This window comes from Eschrichtius robustus, chromosome 1, assembly GCF_028021215.1.
Source record: "Eschrichtius robustus isolate mEscRob2 chromosome 1, mEscRob2.pri, whole genome shotgun sequence".
NCBI lineage: Eukaryota > Metazoa > Chordata > Mammalia > Artiodactyla > Eschrichtiidae > Eschrichtius > Eschrichtius robustus.
This window is the reverse complement of record NC_090824.1, coordinates 195,045,709-195,065,554: the sequence shown is the minus strand read 5'-3', so window position 1 is coordinate 195,065,554 and position 19,846 is coordinate 195,045,709. Positions and strand designations below refer to the sequence as shown.

The 19,846-nt window shown below is 39.1% G+C and overlaps 1 protein-coding gene across 1 annotated transcript in view; it reads right to left on the bottom strand.

Annotated features, from left to right (window-relative positions):
• Positions 1–892: 892 nt before the first annotated feature.
• The window catches only part of PTER (phosphotriesterase related), a 67,583-nt gene continuing 48,629 nt past the window's right edge, over positions 893–19,846 (bottom strand). The window contains exons 4-5 of the mRNA XM_068561988.1: positions 9,141–9,281; positions 893–2,172 (exon numbers count right to left, since the gene is read on the bottom strand). Of these exons, the coding sequence (XP_068418089.1) occupies positions 1,962–2,172; positions 9,141–9,281 (352 nt within the window). The 3' untranslated portion in view covers positions 893–1,961. The remainder of the gene's footprint in view (positions 2,173–9,140; positions 9,282–19,846) is intronic.

The window sequence follows — 19,846 nt, the reverse complement described above, 5'->3', positions numbered from 1 at the left end:
AATTTTATTAGGTTAAAATGCCCCAGAAATCATGTGTCTGTAAATTAGGTCTGTGGCTTCTTTGTTACCATATGCCAATCAATACTTTCACTGCATTCTGTGGCCAACTGTTAACTGTTAGGACTGCAGAGACGAAGTAGCTGTCCTTTGCAGTGTTTATGAATTACATGCATTTGAATGAGCAATTTTTTTCTTTTTTCTCAGGTGGACTGAAGTTGGCAGTAAAGTAGATTTTGAGAGTAGTGCAAATCCTTCCTCTCTGGTTAAAGTACACTGCCAAAAGCCATCTCTTTAGTCTAAGAAAAAGATTTAAAATGCATGTTGATACATCCTAACTATCAGACAACTTCCACTATTACAATGAAAAATCTGTTCCACTCTCAGGTGCCTTTGAAGACTCTTTGAGAAGTAGATTTCAAAAACAGAGATTGAAAAATCTGCCTGTTTTACTGGCGAAGGACATTTGCATTTTTTCATTTAAAGGAATTAGTTTGTTCTGTTTAGCTCATTCCTCTTGGATACTTTCTGTTCTAATACACAGAAAGCTTGATCATCATTGATCCACAGAAATATCTTTTATTTAGCCAACCTCAACTTTCCAAACGAGTTATGCCTGGTGTTCCCATCTGAATGTGCTGTTTGCTTGGTTTAAATGCCTTGGTCTGAGTAACTCTCATGATTTATATGATTAAAAACATGTAAGCCCATTGATCAAGAACAATGACTAATTCTATTTGGCCTTTCTGATATGTAAGATAACTCATAAAGGAATTGCAGTGGATTTTATTTCCATTTAACAATATGTATTAATCAAAGAGGAATTAGCCGTTAAGGGTTTGGAGATTTTTTCTTTTTAGGTAACAAGTCATAGTAAAGGATTCAACCAAAAGATTAGTTTATAAACAGCAGAACACATCAACTAAGAGTTTTTAAAAGGCTTTATTTACACAAAACATCAGGGCTGGGTATCTTTTAAAGGGTTGGCTCTAGAATCAGACTGTCATTTCTAATAGATCTGACATTTTCTTCGGATAAGTAAGCATTATTTTCTCTGTTCAGGCCCAAGGAAAGACAAATAAAAGATAAAGGAAATAAAGGGAATATTTATAAGGCAAACACTTCTCTTTTTTTTTTTTTTTGCATTCTATATTATTAATTAATTAAATTGTGGCCTTTGTTATTATAAATGTAATGATTCATTAAACTATATTATGTAATATATTTTGACTTTTATGACTGAATTTTTATACTTGACTACTATGTTATGTGTTCATGTCCCCTTGTACCAATTTTTCAAAACACAACAAAATTTATAGGAAACCTGGATACCAGAAAGCCACAGGCAACAAAACTGATTTATTATCAGTATATATAGATAGGTGAACCGCATATAATTAACCTTCCACAATATTTTTACCATTGTGAATTGGTAATTATATTACAGTATCCTTTGAAAAACAAGTCTCAAAATTTAACTTCCCTTGCCGCAGAAGCTATTTTGAAGTGTCATATTATTCATTAAGCATTAATTAAAGAACAGCAGGATAATTAGTAGAATCATCAATATTACAAGAAACATTAGATTGCTCCAGAAAGGGGTAATTTAACTAGAAACACTTTAAATTTTTTCATGGAGTGCTGGTGATAGATTAAGAAAACAAAACAAAAGGAAGCAAAACTCCACTAAGGGGATGTAGACTGTAAATCATTGTTTGGATATGGGTACTTTTGTCTTTATTTTGTTAAGGAAAAACAATAGGGCTTAATTAGGCTCAGTAACTCTCTAAAGGTACAGATGTAATAGCCAGTTTCTGAGAAGGCAAAAGTCTTCTAATTCTCATAAAAAGAAATGCTCTGTCATTAGTCCAATGTAGCTCTGATTAATATCGCACAGTGGGTTTGAAATCACTGTCTGTTCCCTGCCAGCTTTATACTCAAGGTATGAATTCAGAACAACCATCCTATTTGAAAGTTAGCCATTGCTTGGGGTTCTCTATCAGTATCTTATCAAGTGCAGCCTCAGTTATACCTCTAAACAACATTTTAGGAACAATGTTGGTAAGTATATGAGAATAGCCGTGACCTCCGTATTTCGTCAGCCGATGCTTCGTATGTATGTCATGTGCCATCAGAATTCTATCTTCATAGCCCTCATCCACCAGAAGACGTACCCTGTGAAAAAATGTTAACTCATTATATGGCATCAGTCTCACGTTTACAATTTTCAGGGTGCTTTAAACTTTTTACTCATAAACCTATTATGTTGTCATAAAGATACCATCTTCCCTTGCGGCACGTGTCCTGGGAGACCCTTAATAAATATTGTGTGGTGATGATAAAGATATTACCGCGTCCTAGTAGGAACATGATCCTTATTCCCTGCACACAGAAATCCGTAGCTTGTGATATTTATGACGATGCCTGGCAATCCTGCATTAAAGACAGCTTCTAATAGGATGTGCCAGTTTGAATAAATGGCCACTTTAGCATTTTATTAAATAACTTTATTCTGGATTTGTACCCAGCTCTCCATTCTAAAATGCCTCGCTTAGTCGACCCATTTTTCAGATTTCATTCTCTCTGTCTCTCCTTTTTCTCCTAGCAAATAAAATCAATGACTGTTCATGATTAAAATAGGGAAACAAAAGGAATCTTTGTACAAGTAAAACATTCTGAGAGTAAAATCAGTTGGTTTGAAAATGAAGGGCGTATGATGAGCTTGATAGTTTTTTTTTTTTTTTTTAATTTATTTATATATTTATTTATGGCTGTGTTGGGTCTTCGTTTCCGTGCGAGGGTTTTCTCTAGTTGTGGCAAGCGGGGGCCACGCTTCATCGCGGTGCGCGGGCCTCTCACTATCGCGGCCTCTCTTGTTGCAGAGCGCAGGCTCCAGACGCGCAGGCTCAGTAATTGTGGCTCACGGGCCCAGTTGCTCCGCTGCATGTGGGATCTTCCCAGACCAGGGCTCGAACACGTGTCCCCTGCATTGGCAGGCAGATTCTCAACCACTGCGCCACCAGGGAAGCCCGATAGTTATTTTTTAAAATTAATTTTATTGAAGTCTAGTTGGTTTACAGTGTTGTGTTAATTTCTGCTGTACAGCAAAGTGACCCCATTATACATATATATATTCTTTTTCATATTCTTTTCCATTATGGTTTATCACAGGGTATTGAATATAGTTCCCTGTGCTATCCGGTAGGACCTTGTTGTTTATTCATCCTATATATACTCGTTTGCATCTGCTAATCCTAAACTCCCAATCCTTCCCTCCCCCACCCTGCACCCCCTTGGCAACCACAAGTCTGTCCTCTATGTTTGTGAGTCTGTTTCCGTTTCGTAGATAGGTTCATTTGTGTCATATTTTAGATGCTAGTCATTTTTAAAAGGTCAGTTACGGTCCCTCGGCACTAGTCCTTTTGAAGCCGATGGGAATTCTGACTTAGTAGTAGTCTGGGAGCATTGGATTAAATTGGCCAATAAAAATTTACTCTTTCTTCCTTCCATTTCATTAAGATTGCTCTAAATAATGAGCTGTTCCTTTAAATTTGTAGTCAGTTGACTGCAGAATGGCTTCCCGCCTATTGTCTCAACATCTCATCCTCTTGGCTTTGTTAAGTGCTGTCATCTGTAATGTGAGCCGGTCACCTCCTGACAGCCAGCATCTGCACAGGTCTGGACCCTGGGCAGTGTCTGCCGTGACTTCCATGGGTCTCTGATGGCAGGAGGTGCAGCTTGGAGACCGTGGCCGTCCTCTGGCATTTTCTGTCTTGTCTTGTCGATCCCTAGATTTCCAAATGGATCTAGATGGATGAGCAGCGCCTTCCGCCAAGGGCTAATTATCTGAAAGGTATCTTTTTTGTTTCAATAGCATTTCTCGGCATTCTAGTGCATGAGTCATACTTAATAACTACCACGGCAAGCAAACTGTGGGCCACCACATCAAAAAACTCGAGCACAAAGCCTTGCCCTCTGAGAACATACATTTTAAAAGAAATTATGCTTAAAGATTAGATCTGGTGTTTGCAGGCCAAAGGAATGCCAGAAAAGAGCCATCCTGGGTGTTTTGTCTAGAAATCTGCATTCACCTCACACGTACCTCACGTGTGTCTTAAGAGTACTTAGAATGCTAGCTGTGCCACCATCATTATTTGCTTCTTTCTTTCTTTATATTTTTTTTGGTGTTTTTTGTTTGTTTGTTTGTTTTTGTTTATTTATTTATTTATGGCTGTGTTGGGTCTTCGTTTCTGTGCGAGGGCTTTCTCTAGTTGCGGCAAGCGGGGGCCGCTCATCATCGCGGTGCGCGGGCCTCTCACTGTCGCGGCCTCTCTTGTTGCGGAGCACAGGCTCCAGACGCGCAGGCTCAGTAATTGTGGCTCACGGGCCCAGTTGCTCCGCGGCATGTGGGATCGTCCCAGACCAGGGCTCGAACCCGTGTCCCCTGCGTTGGCAGGCAGATTCTCAACCACTGCGCCACCAGGGAAGCCCCTTTCTTTATTTTTATTGAAGTATAGTTGATGTACAATAGTATATGTTACAGATGTACAGTATAGTGATTCACAAGTTTTAAAGGTTATACTCCATTTATAGTTATTATAAAATATTGGCTATATTCCCTATGTCGTACAATATATCCTTGTAGCTTATTTCATACATAATAGTTTATACCTCTTAATCCCCTACCTCTGAATTCCCTATATCCCTACCTACCCTTATATAGGGGTAGGGCATTATCTGCCTCTTTACAATTTGTATAATGTCCAAAAGTCCTGATAGGAAGTTACTTTTGGAATGAACTCTCTTTAAGGGAATTATTTAAGGCAGTTATATGATCGTTTATGAAAAAAGAGAAAGATTTGACAGATGCATGCACAGTGCTGAAACTTAGTGTGACAAACCTTGATCCGCAACTGAAAAGGAGTATCACCTTACAGGAAATTTTAGGGTACACTTTCCCCTGTATATTTTCTGAGCCTTTCTCAACATTTTTGTCTCTTTTCCTTGTCTGAGAAAAAGAGATATCTTATTACTGCAGAGGCACATTTGTGTAAACAAATTCCTGTAAGAGGCCTGTGTCATATCCTGAAGCACAAGGTCACTGAATGGTGCAGTAGTGAGGAAAGATATTCATTTCAAAATGGGAACCCTTAGAACTCATTAAGTCAAGAATCTGGAGACTAGTTATCTCATGAGAAAGAATGTTCTGGCTCTAGAAACATAATTATATCCTGACTATCAAGAAAACTGCCTGGTCACTCCTAAAATAAGAGATCGTCTCACATGCTGCGCCATTGTGTAGAAGAACAGTATTTAGAGAGAGACCGCCAGAAGGAAGGAACCACTACAGATGAGAAGACAAAAAATCACAGTAATTATAGAAATACAAATGAGTTAGTGTTTTGCAAACAAATATTAGAGAGAGACTACAAAGTGTGAAAAGGCAGAGATATAATAAGATTGAGAAATGGAGCAGAAGATTGAAAACAGGTGTTAGACACAGAATTTCTGGTGCTGAAAACCAGAGGTAGGCAGAAACGTGCTTCTCTGTTCTTGCACTTCAAAGCTTTACTGAGGCTCACTCAGAGAAGGACTGCTGATGAATGACGAAAATCAGGTGCCCAGGAGGTAGGGACAAGGGGATACACACACAACCCAAAATTCATTTAGTAATTACCATGAGCTGTACTTGAGTCCAGGGACTTAATGCATGGCTTTAATTTACAGAGATTAAGGATGCATACATACACAGATACATAGATATACACAAACACACATGCACATATATATATACTTTTTGATGTATTTCCATACATCTAGAATGTTTACATTTAGCTCAATGAAAGCTCATATCTCCATAGACCTCCCTCTGCAGATTCCCTCTTTTATTCCAGGTCTAGGAGTGTCATGGAAAGCATAGGGGTGGAGAAAATACAGCTCACTACCATAAACGGGCTTAGAGAAACAAAGCAGGTCCTGGGAGCAAACTTCCTATTTCCAAGATGAATTGTAAAACGTGTGTTGAGGGCATTCATCAGGAAATCATGGTTTTGAGGTCATGAAAGATGAAAAAGGTCTATACAGCACTCCATTTTAAATTCCAGAGAATATTCACGTCTGAGTATGGTCCAAGCTAGTAGGGCTCTTAGGAAACCTGTTTGCCTGTATTGAATGGTACTGCTGGGCAAGGAAATTAAAATCATAAAACAAAACAAACAAACAAACCAATAAATCTGTTTATCAAAGAACTGGTTTGAGTAGTAGGAAAAAAAAAAAAAAATGCCCTAGCGATTCTGGTCAGAACAGTCAAAGCAGTTTGCTCATGTAGAGCTGAGTGTCTCCATATTTATATACAAAACTACTGTAACATCAATCAACTCTCTCTAATGATATTAAACTTGAAGCCTATTTTACTGTTAATAAGCTCATCAAGGAGGTGTGCCAGGACACAGGGACAGTAGAAGGCGAACATGTAAAGATCGACTTCCCGGGGGAAAGACCCTAAGGCTGTCTCAGCTGTGGCCACTGGCTCAAGACCTCCCCCTCAAACCCAATGTACACGTGTTCAACTCCTGCTCCTTGAGCCTCACAGTTTCTGGACATCACTTCTCCGCTCCAGTTTGGCTTACTCCCATTCCAACCAGTTTTCTACAGTCAGGACCCTGTTCTGCTCCTTGTCATCATGGAGAACCAGTTCCACTCAACCTTCCTTTTCCCACTCTGACCAAGAGTTCCATCCTTCTACTTTTTCACTCACCTTCTTCCACTATCTGTATTCACCCACTTGCTTCAAGCATCCAGGGATTTGCCCCTGCTATGTTATTCCTGGACATCTCTCCAGCTCTCTCTACACTTTCTTCCCTCCAGCTTGGACCTCGTGACCCTCATCTCAACCCCTCCGTGGTCCCCCCAATATCAACCACGTTTTTCAGACAGAATCCCAACCCTCAAGCTCTCTGTCTCCATCTTCTACTTCTACTCACAAAACTTCTTTGGTCCTACTACCAAAACACAAAACATTTTTTAGGAAAATAATCACCAAATCATGCACATTGATGCCGATAGACAGTCATGCAGTCATGATGTGTGGCCTCCACTGGGTCTTCCACACAACAGTGTCTCTCATTCATGCACCATCCACTCCCAGCCTTCATCCTCCTCTACAAGGTCCTGCCCTGAATCCATTCCTTCCTTCTCAGGAGATGACCATGTCTCCTTCACAGGTGCCCTAGAGATCACACGGGACCATCTGTCCTCAGTTTCTGTTCCTCTCACCAAAACACTGTTCCGCACTCACTCCATTACCTGCCTCACCTGCACTCATTTCCATGGAGAAAGTATACTTCCTTTCAACCAACTTCCTATTTGCTGCCCAGATTCCATCTCTTTGTCTCCTTAGGAGCCTTCGTCTGTATCTCTTACCTGTCCAGATTTTTTTTAGGTTAACATTGACTGACCACTTCCATAGTCTACCCCAGACACTCAGCTAAAAACTGCATATTTATTTCATATAAATTCTATAATAACCCTGTAGATCAGGCACCACTTCCCTGGATTCATTCTCTCTGTCTCCTAACAAAACCTTCCTTTGGTCCTGTCTGCACTTCTAGCTCCAGCCCTCCAGCCCTGCTTCCCTTTACTATCAAGCTTCTTGAAACAGTAGCCTCTGTCCTCTTCGTCACCTTCTCCTTGTTCCTCAAGCCTTTTCTGCCAAGACTGCACTTATCGACTGAAATAAAAACTTCCTGGGCTTCCCTGGTGGCGCGGTGGTTAAGAATCCATCTGCCAATGCAGGGGACACGGGTTCAAGCCCTGGTCCGGGAAGATCCCACATGCCACCAAGCAACTAAGCCCATGCGCCACAACTACTGAGCCTGCGCTCTAGAGCCCACGAGCCACAACTACTGAGCCCGCGTGCCTAGAGCCCGAGCTCCGCAACAAGAGAAGCCACCGCAATGAGAAGCCCGCGCACCGCAATGAAGAGTGGCCCCCGCTCGCCGCAACTAGAGAAAGCCCGTGTGCAGCAATGAAGACCCAACGCAGCCAAAAATAAAATTAAAAAAAAAAAAACAAAAAACAACTTCCTGATTGTGAAATCCAATGGATACTTTTCTGTCTTTATCTCACTTGATATCTGCCACCTATTACAAGTGTTCAAGCCCTTCTGCTTTAAGTATTCTTCTCCAACAACTTTAATAACAATGCTTTTCCCTGATATTCTTAACGCTTTGAAAATTTCTCAACCTGTCTCTGAGGGTCTGTTCCTGAGTTCATCCCTTAAATGTTGGTGGTCACCAGGGCTCTGTCCTCATTCTCTTCTCTGAGTGATCTCATTCATTCCTGTGCTTCCAACTGTCACATGCAAGCCAACAATGTCTAGATTTATGTCCAAGTCTCTGTCCTGAGCATCCTGAGCCCTTATCCCAGGGCCCCACCAGATAGAAACACTATATTCCCAAGATAAAGTAATCCTGTCAATCCCAAATCTATTTCTCCTCCCAGATTCCCTAACTTGGTGCATTCAGTCTTCATATCACAATGTAACCAAGACAAACCAGGTAGCATCCAGCCTTGACTCCCGAAGTTTTCCACTTGGTTGCTGAGAATGACTTGTACAGTTATTTGCTTTCACCCCCAAAATATTGGACAATTTTGAGAGGTTGGATTTTACATAATGTTTGACCTTTAGACATTATACTTATAGCCTGTAAGTTGCAGTCACCTCTTTAGTGAATATTTTTAGTAAAGCATTTCAAAAATTCATTATAGGAGGTTAGGACCTCAGGTGTGGTCAACCTGAGAAAGAAACAGCTTACTTTGTTAAGAATAAAAAGAGGGAAATGTCTTTTGTTCTTTTACTGTCAGAGCAGAGATTGAGTATTGTCTGTATTTCTTATCAGCTGCCCATCTGCACTGAACTTCTAAGGCTTTGCGAAGCTTTTGCCTACTTAGGCTGATTCATTTTCTCCTCAAAATAATATATAGAGATTTGTCTTCCTGAAACAGCATCGATATATTTTTCTCTGCAAGCCCCTGGTTCCGCCTGCTTACTGTTTTCTGAATCTTTGCTAATACCCACCCAGATAAGAAAATCCAAAAGAGATGGTAAAAGGAAATACCATGAGAGATTTCATCATGTTTACCTTTTAATTCTTTTATTATCATTGGGCATGTCAATATCTGGGTTGAATTGATAATGAAAAAGTTCACTTCCAAAGAGATCATATTCCAAGTAACAGCCAAGTTGAGCAAACTCCAATAGTTCCCTCTTGTCAAGGAGAGTCCTAGAGACAATAAGACAGACATATTGTTACTCTTAAGAGCATATTTTCCAGGTACTTCCCTGGTGGCCCAGGGGTTAAGACTCCAAGCTTCTAAATGCAGGGACACCGATTTGATCCCTGGTCGGGGAACTAAGATCCCACATGCCACGTGGTGTGGCCAAAAACAAACAAAAAAACAAGAGCATATTTTTCACGTATACAGATTCAAAGTTTTAAGCACACTATGTACTGGAATGTAGTTGAAATCAAGTAAAAGAACTTTTGAGTTGGCTTTTATGATGTGATTATAAAATAGTTCAATTTGTTACCAGAAATTAGGGAAAATTCCCATCCAAAAGGGAGTGTTCCCATCTCAAGGACTTGGGAACTATAGACATTTTAATTATGCTGCCATCTCCAAACCAATTTTGTAATTCTTTTTCAGAATTGTCTTCAGGATATGCTCCGTATTCCTTTGAAAATCCTTAGTGGGACTGCTGTGAACTGTGGAAACTATCAGAGGAAATTTGGCATCAGGACTGGAGAATTAGGTGAGTAATACTGATCTGGATAAAACAGGAAGCCAAGGTAAGGTAACAGGGCGATTTTCTTGTGAAGATCATAAAGTTGTTCTAAAATTAATTCCAAAGCATATGTGAATATCATTGCAATTTTTTTTTAAAAAGGAGGGGCAATACGCCTACAGATATTTATGTTCTGGTGTGTTTATTTTTTAAACAGAATTTATTATTTTATGATAATTTTATGGCTATCTTCTCACTAGAGATCATAGTAAAAATATCACTCTTTGTAAGACTATGTAAATGAATGGGAAAAGGAGAAAAGTATAGGATGAGTGCAGGCTCCAGACAGAAGAGTCGAGTCTGAAACAAGAGTAGATTATCTCAAGAAGTTGAGACTCTAACAAGTAAAAAGGATGCCTAAAATTAACCCCCAAAATGCCATCATAGAGATTCAAGCACAGAGAGAAATAGGAAAGAAAGAAAGAAAAAATCCTACCAGGAGGCAATATGGAAAAAATGTGAAGGAAAAAATACACCTCATTAAACATTGTGTGAAGGGAGTTAAGGACCTAGAGGAAGGAAGTGATTGTTTGGGATCCAAAACGGGCTTGGAGAAAAGTTGCAACGTCAGATAATCCTTGTCTTATTAGGGTTTTATCCATTCTGATATCCTATTACTTTGGCAATGCCAGGATGCAAGGATTAAAGCACTACTGTATGTCTATAAATCTGCTTCTGAGAGGTCAGAAGTATTTTCAAAGCCTCTCTTCCAAACCCTAGGAGGACCAATTAAGCCTCTGTGTCCGAGTGTGAGAGGATTCTGCTGTCCTGGGCTGCTGCCGGGAAGTTGGCTCTTGACTTTCACTCTGAGCCATCATATCGTAGCTGGCTCCTTTTTATTCTCTTCACCAATTTAGCGTAACTTAGAGTTCACGATGTTGTTTTAGGCAGGGAGGCTAAAAAAAATCTTTCCTTTATGCTATAAAATGCACATTAGCTCTGTGCTACCTTCTATTAATACCACTCCTTTTCTATCTTCTTACCATGGAGACCATTTTTGCTTCCAAAATTACTAGGCTAAAAGAATATGTGTTTTACTATAGTAAACATATTCTGTTTTCCCCAAAGAACCATGCTTAAAAATGAAATATACACAATTAAAATAACATAAGGGGGAAGAGATAAGTTTAGTATTTTTTTCCTTTTCTAAAATTTTTTATTATTTTTGTCTGTGTTGGGTCTTCGTTGCTGCGCACGGGCTTTCTCTAGTTGTGGCGAGCGGGGGCTACTCTTCATTGAGGTGCGCGGGCTTCTCATTGCGGTGGCTTCTCTTGTTGCGGAGCACGGGCTCTAGGGCGCGCAGGCTTCAGTAGTTGCAGCACGTGGGCTCAGTAGTTGTGGCTCATGGGCTCTAGAGCGCAGGCTCAGTAGTTGTGGTGCATGGGCTTAGTTGCTTCATGGCATGTGGGATCTTCCCAGACCAGGGATCGAACCTGTGTCCCCTGCGTTGGCAGGTGATTCTTAACCACTGCACTACTAGGGAAGTCCCACTGCTACATATTTTATCCTCAAAGGACATCTTCCAGAATTACATTGACTTTGTGCACACATCGTGTTTTTAAATTTTTATTCTGAAATGTAGTTCCCTCCCCGCAGTACCCTCAAAAATTGCACTTGAAAAATGGAAGTTATCCAAAAAAGTAAGAAAGGATTACTTTGTGGAGGTCTTCAATCAGTAGCTCAAAGCATAACGACATATAATAGACAGGATTTGACCATTACAGTTATTCTGGATATTTCTAATGATATGGTCAGAGGAGGAGAAGGAACTATATTAATTGTGACCATTGCTTACTTTCTTACTAGCAGCCTGATGTTGCTCTAAGCCTCTTACAAATACGAAGCATATGGCATATGTTAAGGGTCTTCTATAATGAGGTCCTCTCTCCTGAAGTTCAGACTTGCATGCCTAATTGTCTGCTTGCCATCTCTACTTGGATGTCTAATAGGCAACTCAAGCTTAACATGCCTTGAACTAAACCCCTCATGTCCTGCCCCAAACCAGCTGCTGCAACTAAGTTGATGGCAACTCCATCCATCCAGTGCTCAGGCCAAAAATCTTGGAACTTTCTCCTCTTTCTTCCTCTGAATCACTCTACATCTAGCCCATCAAGATAGACTTTTGGTTTGACTTTCAAAATAGGACCAGAATCCAAATATGTCACCACCTCCCCTGCTACCCTCCTGGTCCAAAACACCATCTTCTCTTGCAGGATCCCTGCAATAGATTCCCAAGTACTCTCCCTACTTCTCTACCTTTGCTCTGTTACAGTCTATTCCAATACAGCAACCAAAATCTATCTACACACCTAAGTCAGATCAGGTCTCTCCTCTGCTCACAACCTGCCAATAGCTCCCCATTTCCCTCTGAGAAAAAGCCAGGGCCTTACAGTGGCCCACGAGGCCCTGAGTGATCTTCCTGGATGTGGTCTTCCAGAAACCTCATGTCAGAGAGGGATGGGGAACGTAGGCATCCAGATCTCCAGATGTCAATTATATATAAATCCTGCCTGTACTGGAAATGTTATCTGAAGAAGGGCACCGTAGGCAGAGATCACCTTCTAGAGGAAGACGAACGTGTTCAATAGGATTCATCTACACGTGTAAGTTTCAAATGTAATCCCTGGGAATTCTTACGCTGTAGAACAGCACGTAGAAAGGAGTGTGTCTTTGAGGGAAATGGTCCCTCTGTAAAACACTCTTAAAAATTTCACAGTCATATGTAGGCGAGAAGATTTCAGAAAAGAAGCAATTAAGCTGATATTTTGACCATCAGGAGAATGCAGTTTAGAAAGGAGGCAGACAAATTTGCTGTCATTAAAAAGCCAGGATAAATATACATATATACATACACACACACACACATATATATACATATATACACATACATATATGTAGGTACATACATACATATTATTATTATTAGTGACATTTGATGATGTGACACACCCTAGATAACTGAACATTAGTGTGAAGGCAACTAAGAAATGAGTGCACTTAAATTCTCCCTATTGAAGGAGGAAACATAGTGTAAAATCCATGGGAAAAAGTAGGTCAATGGTCAGACATACTTTTCAGAAGACAGCCCCGAAAATAAAATGAGTTTGGTATTAGATATTAATGAGGCGGTAGGATGGAGAAGTAGGTGAAGCAAGAAAATAAAACACTTAATAATCCTCAGGCAATAAAGACGGCCCTATCTCATTTAATCCTTACAAAAACTACATGAGAAAAGTACGATCATCCCCATTTTATAGATGAGGAAACTAAGTCTCAGAAAAGCTTGTAAGTCTCAACTTCCCAAATGAGGAGGTGGTGAATAAATGCAAATTGCGTTTATCTTCAGAAGCCATGTTCTTAGACCCTGCTGCCCCTTTTGTGATGACAGCATTCACCCGCCTCAGCTGCTCCATTCCTTACGTCAGCACTTACCTATGGAGAAATACACCACATCACAAAAGCATCTCACCTTGCACCGTGAATGTCTAACAAGGTGACTTAACTACATTAAACTGACATTCAGCTGGATGACTTCCAGGGACTGTCAAGGTGCTACTGAAGTTGCATTTATGCATGTGACTTTTTTTCACTTGGAGAAAGGATTGACCCCAGATGTCAAAATGGCACCAGGGGAAAATGTACTCTGCTTGACGTCTGTCAGAAGAGGATTAAACGGAAGTCCTGCCCCTCAGTGATCTCACAGCACTTCTTATAAGAGCGAAGGTGTCAACCGCAGCCAGTTTTCCTCATTCCATATTCTATATCTATGAATAATTATATTCTTTCTTATTCCAGTCTTCCCCAGCCTTTAAGGTATATATCTTTCACCTCTTGCCCTAAATAGTCCGTGAGGTGACTGTGAGATGCAGAAGAGCTGCTGCATTTCACACTGGAGAAAGTCCCTTCTTCCAGGTGAATGAAGTTGATTGCAATGTCATTTGTAAAATATCCGGAGATTTCCCAAGAGGAAGATGAGATGTTTGAATCAAGTATTTGTTCTTGTTATTCATATTATATCATTTCTTCTGTTGCATATTTGACACTTTTGCTCTTCAACCAGTAAACAGATTCTCTCTATGTAAGGAACAGGCTTATATTTATGACAAATATATTGCTATTAACTAAGAAAATGGTTCTCTGATGCCATTTGGCTCTCTTCATTTTCAGAATATGGTTATCACGTACATACATGTTTTAAGGCCAGTAGTAAAACGCAAGACAGTTGATTCTGTTTTTCAAACCTCTTTATATTCTAGATCTGATCCAAGAGCTGAGGGGTGTAGTTTAATGTCAAAATGAACTCTGAGTGGGAACAAGGAAGTCTGTGTGAAGAGATAATTTAGACGAGGATCTGTGCTCTCTCTGGGAAGCAAGAACTAAGAAGCAGAGGAAAGGATATAACACGCGGTGTAATCAAGATGATGACGTTACCTAACATTTGTCTTGGGTTTTTACAGTTTCAGAATACTCGCAAATACATGATTTCATCTCATACATTCAAGCACACCTTCATGAATTAATTCAGCAAACATTTACTGTCTTGTGCTATCACCTACCCCGTGCTAGCCTTTGTGCTGGGAATACTCCTATGAATAAGAAATTTAAGCTGGTGTCTCAAAGAACTGAAAGTCTAGGGAAGGAGATAGATATTTAAATTAATAATTACAATTAAATGTGTTGAAAGCTTTTTATAGTACAAATACATACAAAGTATTATGAAAGAATAATGAAAGAGGTGACTCCTTTGAGTTGAGTCTTGAAGAAAACTATTCAGATGTAGGTTGGTGGGGTTTAAGTGTCCGGTGAGGGATGGATAATCCAGAAGAACACCTATTGAGAGGTAAAAGAGCTTGTCATTTCTAGAAGATAAGACTGTAATTTATCAGAGCTAAAGTGCATGAGGGGAGACGTATCTATCCATCCATCCATCCACCCACCCACCCATCCATCTAATAAGAAATTGTTGATCATCTACTTACTATGAAGTATGAGCTGGGGAAAAAAAGACAAATAATACAGGGTCTCATCCTTCAAGAAGATCAGTGTCTATTAGGGAAAAGAGACATGGAAACAAATAATGGCTTTTCAGACCTTACCAAGTCTAAGAAAGTACTACTAGGAACTGGGTTGACACAAAGAAGGAGATATCAGACACTGCTTGGCTCATCCAGGAAACGCTTCATAGAGAACAAAATCTCTGATGAGTGGTATATTGAAGAAAGACTCTGCCTAGTAGATCAGAGAATAGCGTATTTCCACCAGACAGACTAGGTTGTGTGAGAAGCATGTAAGAACACTCAGCACAGGTTACTCAAAGTCACGGGCAGTGTGGCTTTAGCCCAGATTCTGCCTATGCACTAGAGAGGGTGGGAGATGAGATGGAGAGTGGGTGGGGACCAGATGACCAAGATATTTGGATTTTGTGCTGAAGGTGACACAGAACCACTGAAGGATCGTAAATCAGGGTGGGGGAATGTAATCAGATTTGTGTTTGCAAAGACCCAAATGATGGCAATTTGGAGGCTAGATTAGGGAGCAAAGCTAAGGGCGTGGTTCCTCTTCGGAGACAGTTACAGTAGTTCAGGTGACAATGAGGACCTGAATTAAGTGAACAACAGAGGAATGGATCAGAGGGGCTGTATTTGGAGGTCTTAGTGTGGTAGACAGGTTTTAACATGGGGGTGCAGAGGGGAGGGGACTTTAGACTAACATCTGGGCGAATAATACTGTCATTGACCAGAATAGGGCAAGAAGGAAGAGTAAGCGATGGGACACGGTCCCCATAGTGACAGAAGTGTAGAAGGAGAATCAAGGGCCCGCCACGGGCAGTTCATTAGATGTTGGCATCATTAAATGCTACCACGAGCATGGAAAGGGCAGGTTCTGAAACTCATAATGAACTGGTGAAATACTGATGCTGCATATTAACATGATTGCAGAAATGAGGAAACTAAAGCTTGGGTCTTTTCAGTGATCAAGAACCCAGGAATTCCAGGAACTCCTAGGCTAGTGCACTTCCCATTATACTGTGCAGTGACTTTGTTGGAATTCATCAGCTACTCCAGTCTGTGAATTCCAGGGCCTGAAGGGTAAGCACTGTGAGTGTTGCTGTATTTTGAGACTGGACTAGCTCAGGGCCTGACACATACAGAAGCACAGAATTATCTTCAGTGCCAAAACTTATGAACTTGACCGAGTAATTAAAAAAAATTTTTTTAACTTAAAAATACGATAATAAGGAGATGCTTATATATAACTGATTTATTTAAAACAATGTTTAATTTCAATGACTGATTATTATAAAAATTGTTTACCACAAAAGAGCTCCAAAAAAATCCTGTCTCCCTCTTCACTGCATTTCTTAATTTAAAACCAGTGAGTATTTGTATAGATAGTGTCATGTGGGATTCTTTATAATTTTATGAGAGTTCTTCAGCAACTACTTAAAAGAATTTTTAAACGCACCTAGAATTGTTGATGTAACAACCTAAAATAATTTTTTAAATATTTCTAATACAATGTTTAAAAGAAGTTAATATATAAATTACTATAACCTAATAAATCCAATGTTAATATAATTTTAAGACACTATTCACGTATATTTCTATACTATTAACTGGCAGTTGCAACTTACAAAATCTGAAAAATTCTTAATTGATGAATTTCAATTAATTTATTTTTTAATGTCAAAAATAGAAACTGAATAGAATGAAGTAAGTTTTTAATGTACGGCCTAAACATCGTCTGTGGCTAGTAAGTATAATTTATTACTTCAATTAAATATTTACCAGGAACTCTGGTTTCACACAAACTCAAAACCATCAATTCAGATGGTGCATTCACATTAATATACTAGTTTATTCCCATATATGTAGGTATTTTAAAGATTCTTTTGTCTTTTTTAGAGGATTTTTTTGTGATAAAGCATTACTCTTATGGCACAGTCTTTTCAACTGTAGAGAGTAACTGGGAATGAAAAGCAATAGAAAAATAATTCAGATTGCAATGTATTTATTTTACATATTCTCATTATCTATATCTGAACGGGCATCTTCCTCCCACGTGATTCAGCTCTCTTCTTGGGTCTTTATCGTACAGAGATGTTTAATGATGTCATAGGAGGGAATGACGTCACATTTTCAATATTATGACATAAGTGTAGGCTTGAGGAAAAGGAACAGATGGCTGCAAGAGAAAAAAACCCTTGTTTAAATTACACCAAAACCAGAAGTTGGCTCTGAATTGCGAAATGTAATTAAAACCTCATTTTAAAATGGATTTCACAGTTTATCCACCCTAGGAAGAGCTTTTTACCATATGAACTTTCCAGCTACCACAGAGCACAAAAGAGGTTGCGTTTTTCATGCAAGCGATGCACAGTTCAAGGAATGATGGTATTGAGGAGAGTGAAGATAAATCTCATAGACATGGCAATCCTATTTGTTATAATGTCACATTTCATGGGAATGGTGTCAGAGTCATGAAAAATGTCTTTAGAAGAAAAAAATTACTTGTGGAAGCTTTTGGTGGGTATAATGTATCAGAGAGAATCCAGGACCAGTGCCTTCGTTTGCTCTTGACATTGGGCTGATTCGCCCAAGTGTCTTTGTTAAAGAGTGTGATTTAGGATACACAACACATACCAATTACCAGCATAACTTAATTGCATTTTATTCGGCACTTTTAGGTATATTAAGTAGTTTTGCTCCATTTCAGTTTGTCCAATATTTGCCTGGATTTTCTATTTCTTTTTAAATAAGTTTTGCGATGAAAGAAAAAACCATGATAAACGATAATCGGGGAAATTTGCCTAACACATTAAGGGTTAAAAAATAATTTTTCTTAATGCCTTTTGACAGATGAGCAAAAGACTGGAGGCTTAAATGACTTGCTGACGGTCACTTAGCAAGTAAGTGCTGGTGTCAGAAATAGAATCAGACGCTGTGACCCCAGCACTCCCTCTTTCTCCATTGTCCCAGGCAGACATAGAATAGGCACTGCATTCATGAAAGAATAGCTGTGGCCAATGTCACCACATGACATCACACTGAAATGTGTTCAAGGTTTGTGTTTCTGTGTCACTGAGTGCTCTCTACAAACCGATGTAGACTTAAAAAATTTTTTTTTATTGGAGTATAATTGATTTACAGTGTTGTGTTAGTTTCTGCAGTACAGCAAAGTGAATCAGTTATACATATACATATATCCACTCTTTTTTAGATTCTTTTCCCATATAGGTCATTATACAGCATTGAGTAGAGTTCCCTGTGCTATACAGTAGGTCCTTATTAGTTATCTATTTTATATATAGTAGTGTGTATATGTCAATCCTAATCTCCCAATTTATCCCTCTCCCCATTCCCCCATAACCACAAGTTTGTTTTTCACATTTGTGACTCTATTTCTGTTTTGTAAATAAGTTCATTTGTACCATTTTTTTAGATTCCACGTATAAGTGATATCATATGGTATTTGTCTTTCTCTGTCTGACTTACTTCACTCAGTATGACAGTCTCTAGGTCCATCCATGTTGCTACAAATGGCATTATGTCATTCTTTTTATGGCTGAGTAATAGTCCATTGTATATATGTACCACATCTTCTTTATCCATTCTTCTGTCGATGGGCATTTAGGTTGCTTCCACGTCCTGGCTATTGTGAATAGTGCTGCATTGAACATTGGGGTGCATGTATCTTTTCGAATTATGATTTCCTCTGGATATATGCCCAAAAGTGGGATTGCTGGATCATATGGTAGCTCTATTTTTAGTTTTTTAAGGAACCTCCATACTGTTCTGCATAACGGTTGTACCAATTTCCATTCCCACCAACAGTGCAAGAGGGTTCCAATTTCTCCACACCCTCTCCAGCATTTATTGTTTGTAGCTTTTTTGATGATGGCCATTCTGACCATTGTGAGGTGATACCTCATTGTAGTTTTGATTTGCATTTCTCTAATAATTAGTGATGTTGAGCATCTTTTCATGTGCCTCTTGGCCATCTGTATGTCTTCTTTGAAGAAATGTCTGTTTAGATCTTTTGCCCATTTTTTGATTGGGTTTTTTTGATATTTGATTGGTTTGTTTTATGATATTGATCATGAGCTGTTTGTATATTTTGTAAATTAATCCCTTGTCTGTCGATTCATTTGCAAATATTTTCTCCCATTCTGTGGGGTGCAGTGTAGATTTTTATGTAAAATTTAGCTACAGTCATACCTAATTCTACACCAGTAGCCATGATTGTATGTTTAAAAACATCTAGTTTTTCTTATATTTTCCTGTCTCATGCCATACGGGTAACAGAAGAAATATCAGTGGATATTAGGAAATGAGAAAAGGGCAGTGTTATTAGTAAACATTTTCTCTGAAAAATTCTCGTGTGCTTATCAGGCCCCTACTTTGTTGCCTGAATTAATGTCTTTAATTTCTCACTCCATAGTTGGATCTGAGCTGATATGACTAAGTAAGTTGTCTTTACTATATATAACATGTACAAAGTACATACTCTACAAGGCATACTCATTCCTCTCACCACATACTGTGCATTTTGCACATAATGCATGCATACACACAATCCTAACAATAAACTGTTAAGAAATACAGCATTGTATGCAGAGGATTCTAAGTGTTATAAACCATTTCATGTGCAAAACATTCCAATTGTTCTTTTCTTTTTTTAAAGTACTTCCATGCTATTTAAATATATAAAAATATTTTGGTCAGTTTTAAGTTTGCCAAACTTCTGCTTGGAATTGTTTTTGGTTGGTTTCACATTAATTCACTAGTATTCATAGGAATTAAAACTGTACAGTTCAAAGGATACCAGATGATTATTTTTTGATGCCTTTACAAAGACACCCTTAAGGTTAAGTCACCATAATTATAATGAAGTAATCATGTTGAAGGCAGAAAATGGGTCTTGTTCCCTGCTACATCCTAGTGTCAGGTATATGGTAATTAGGCACTTAACAAATATTTGTTGAATGAATGAATAAATGAA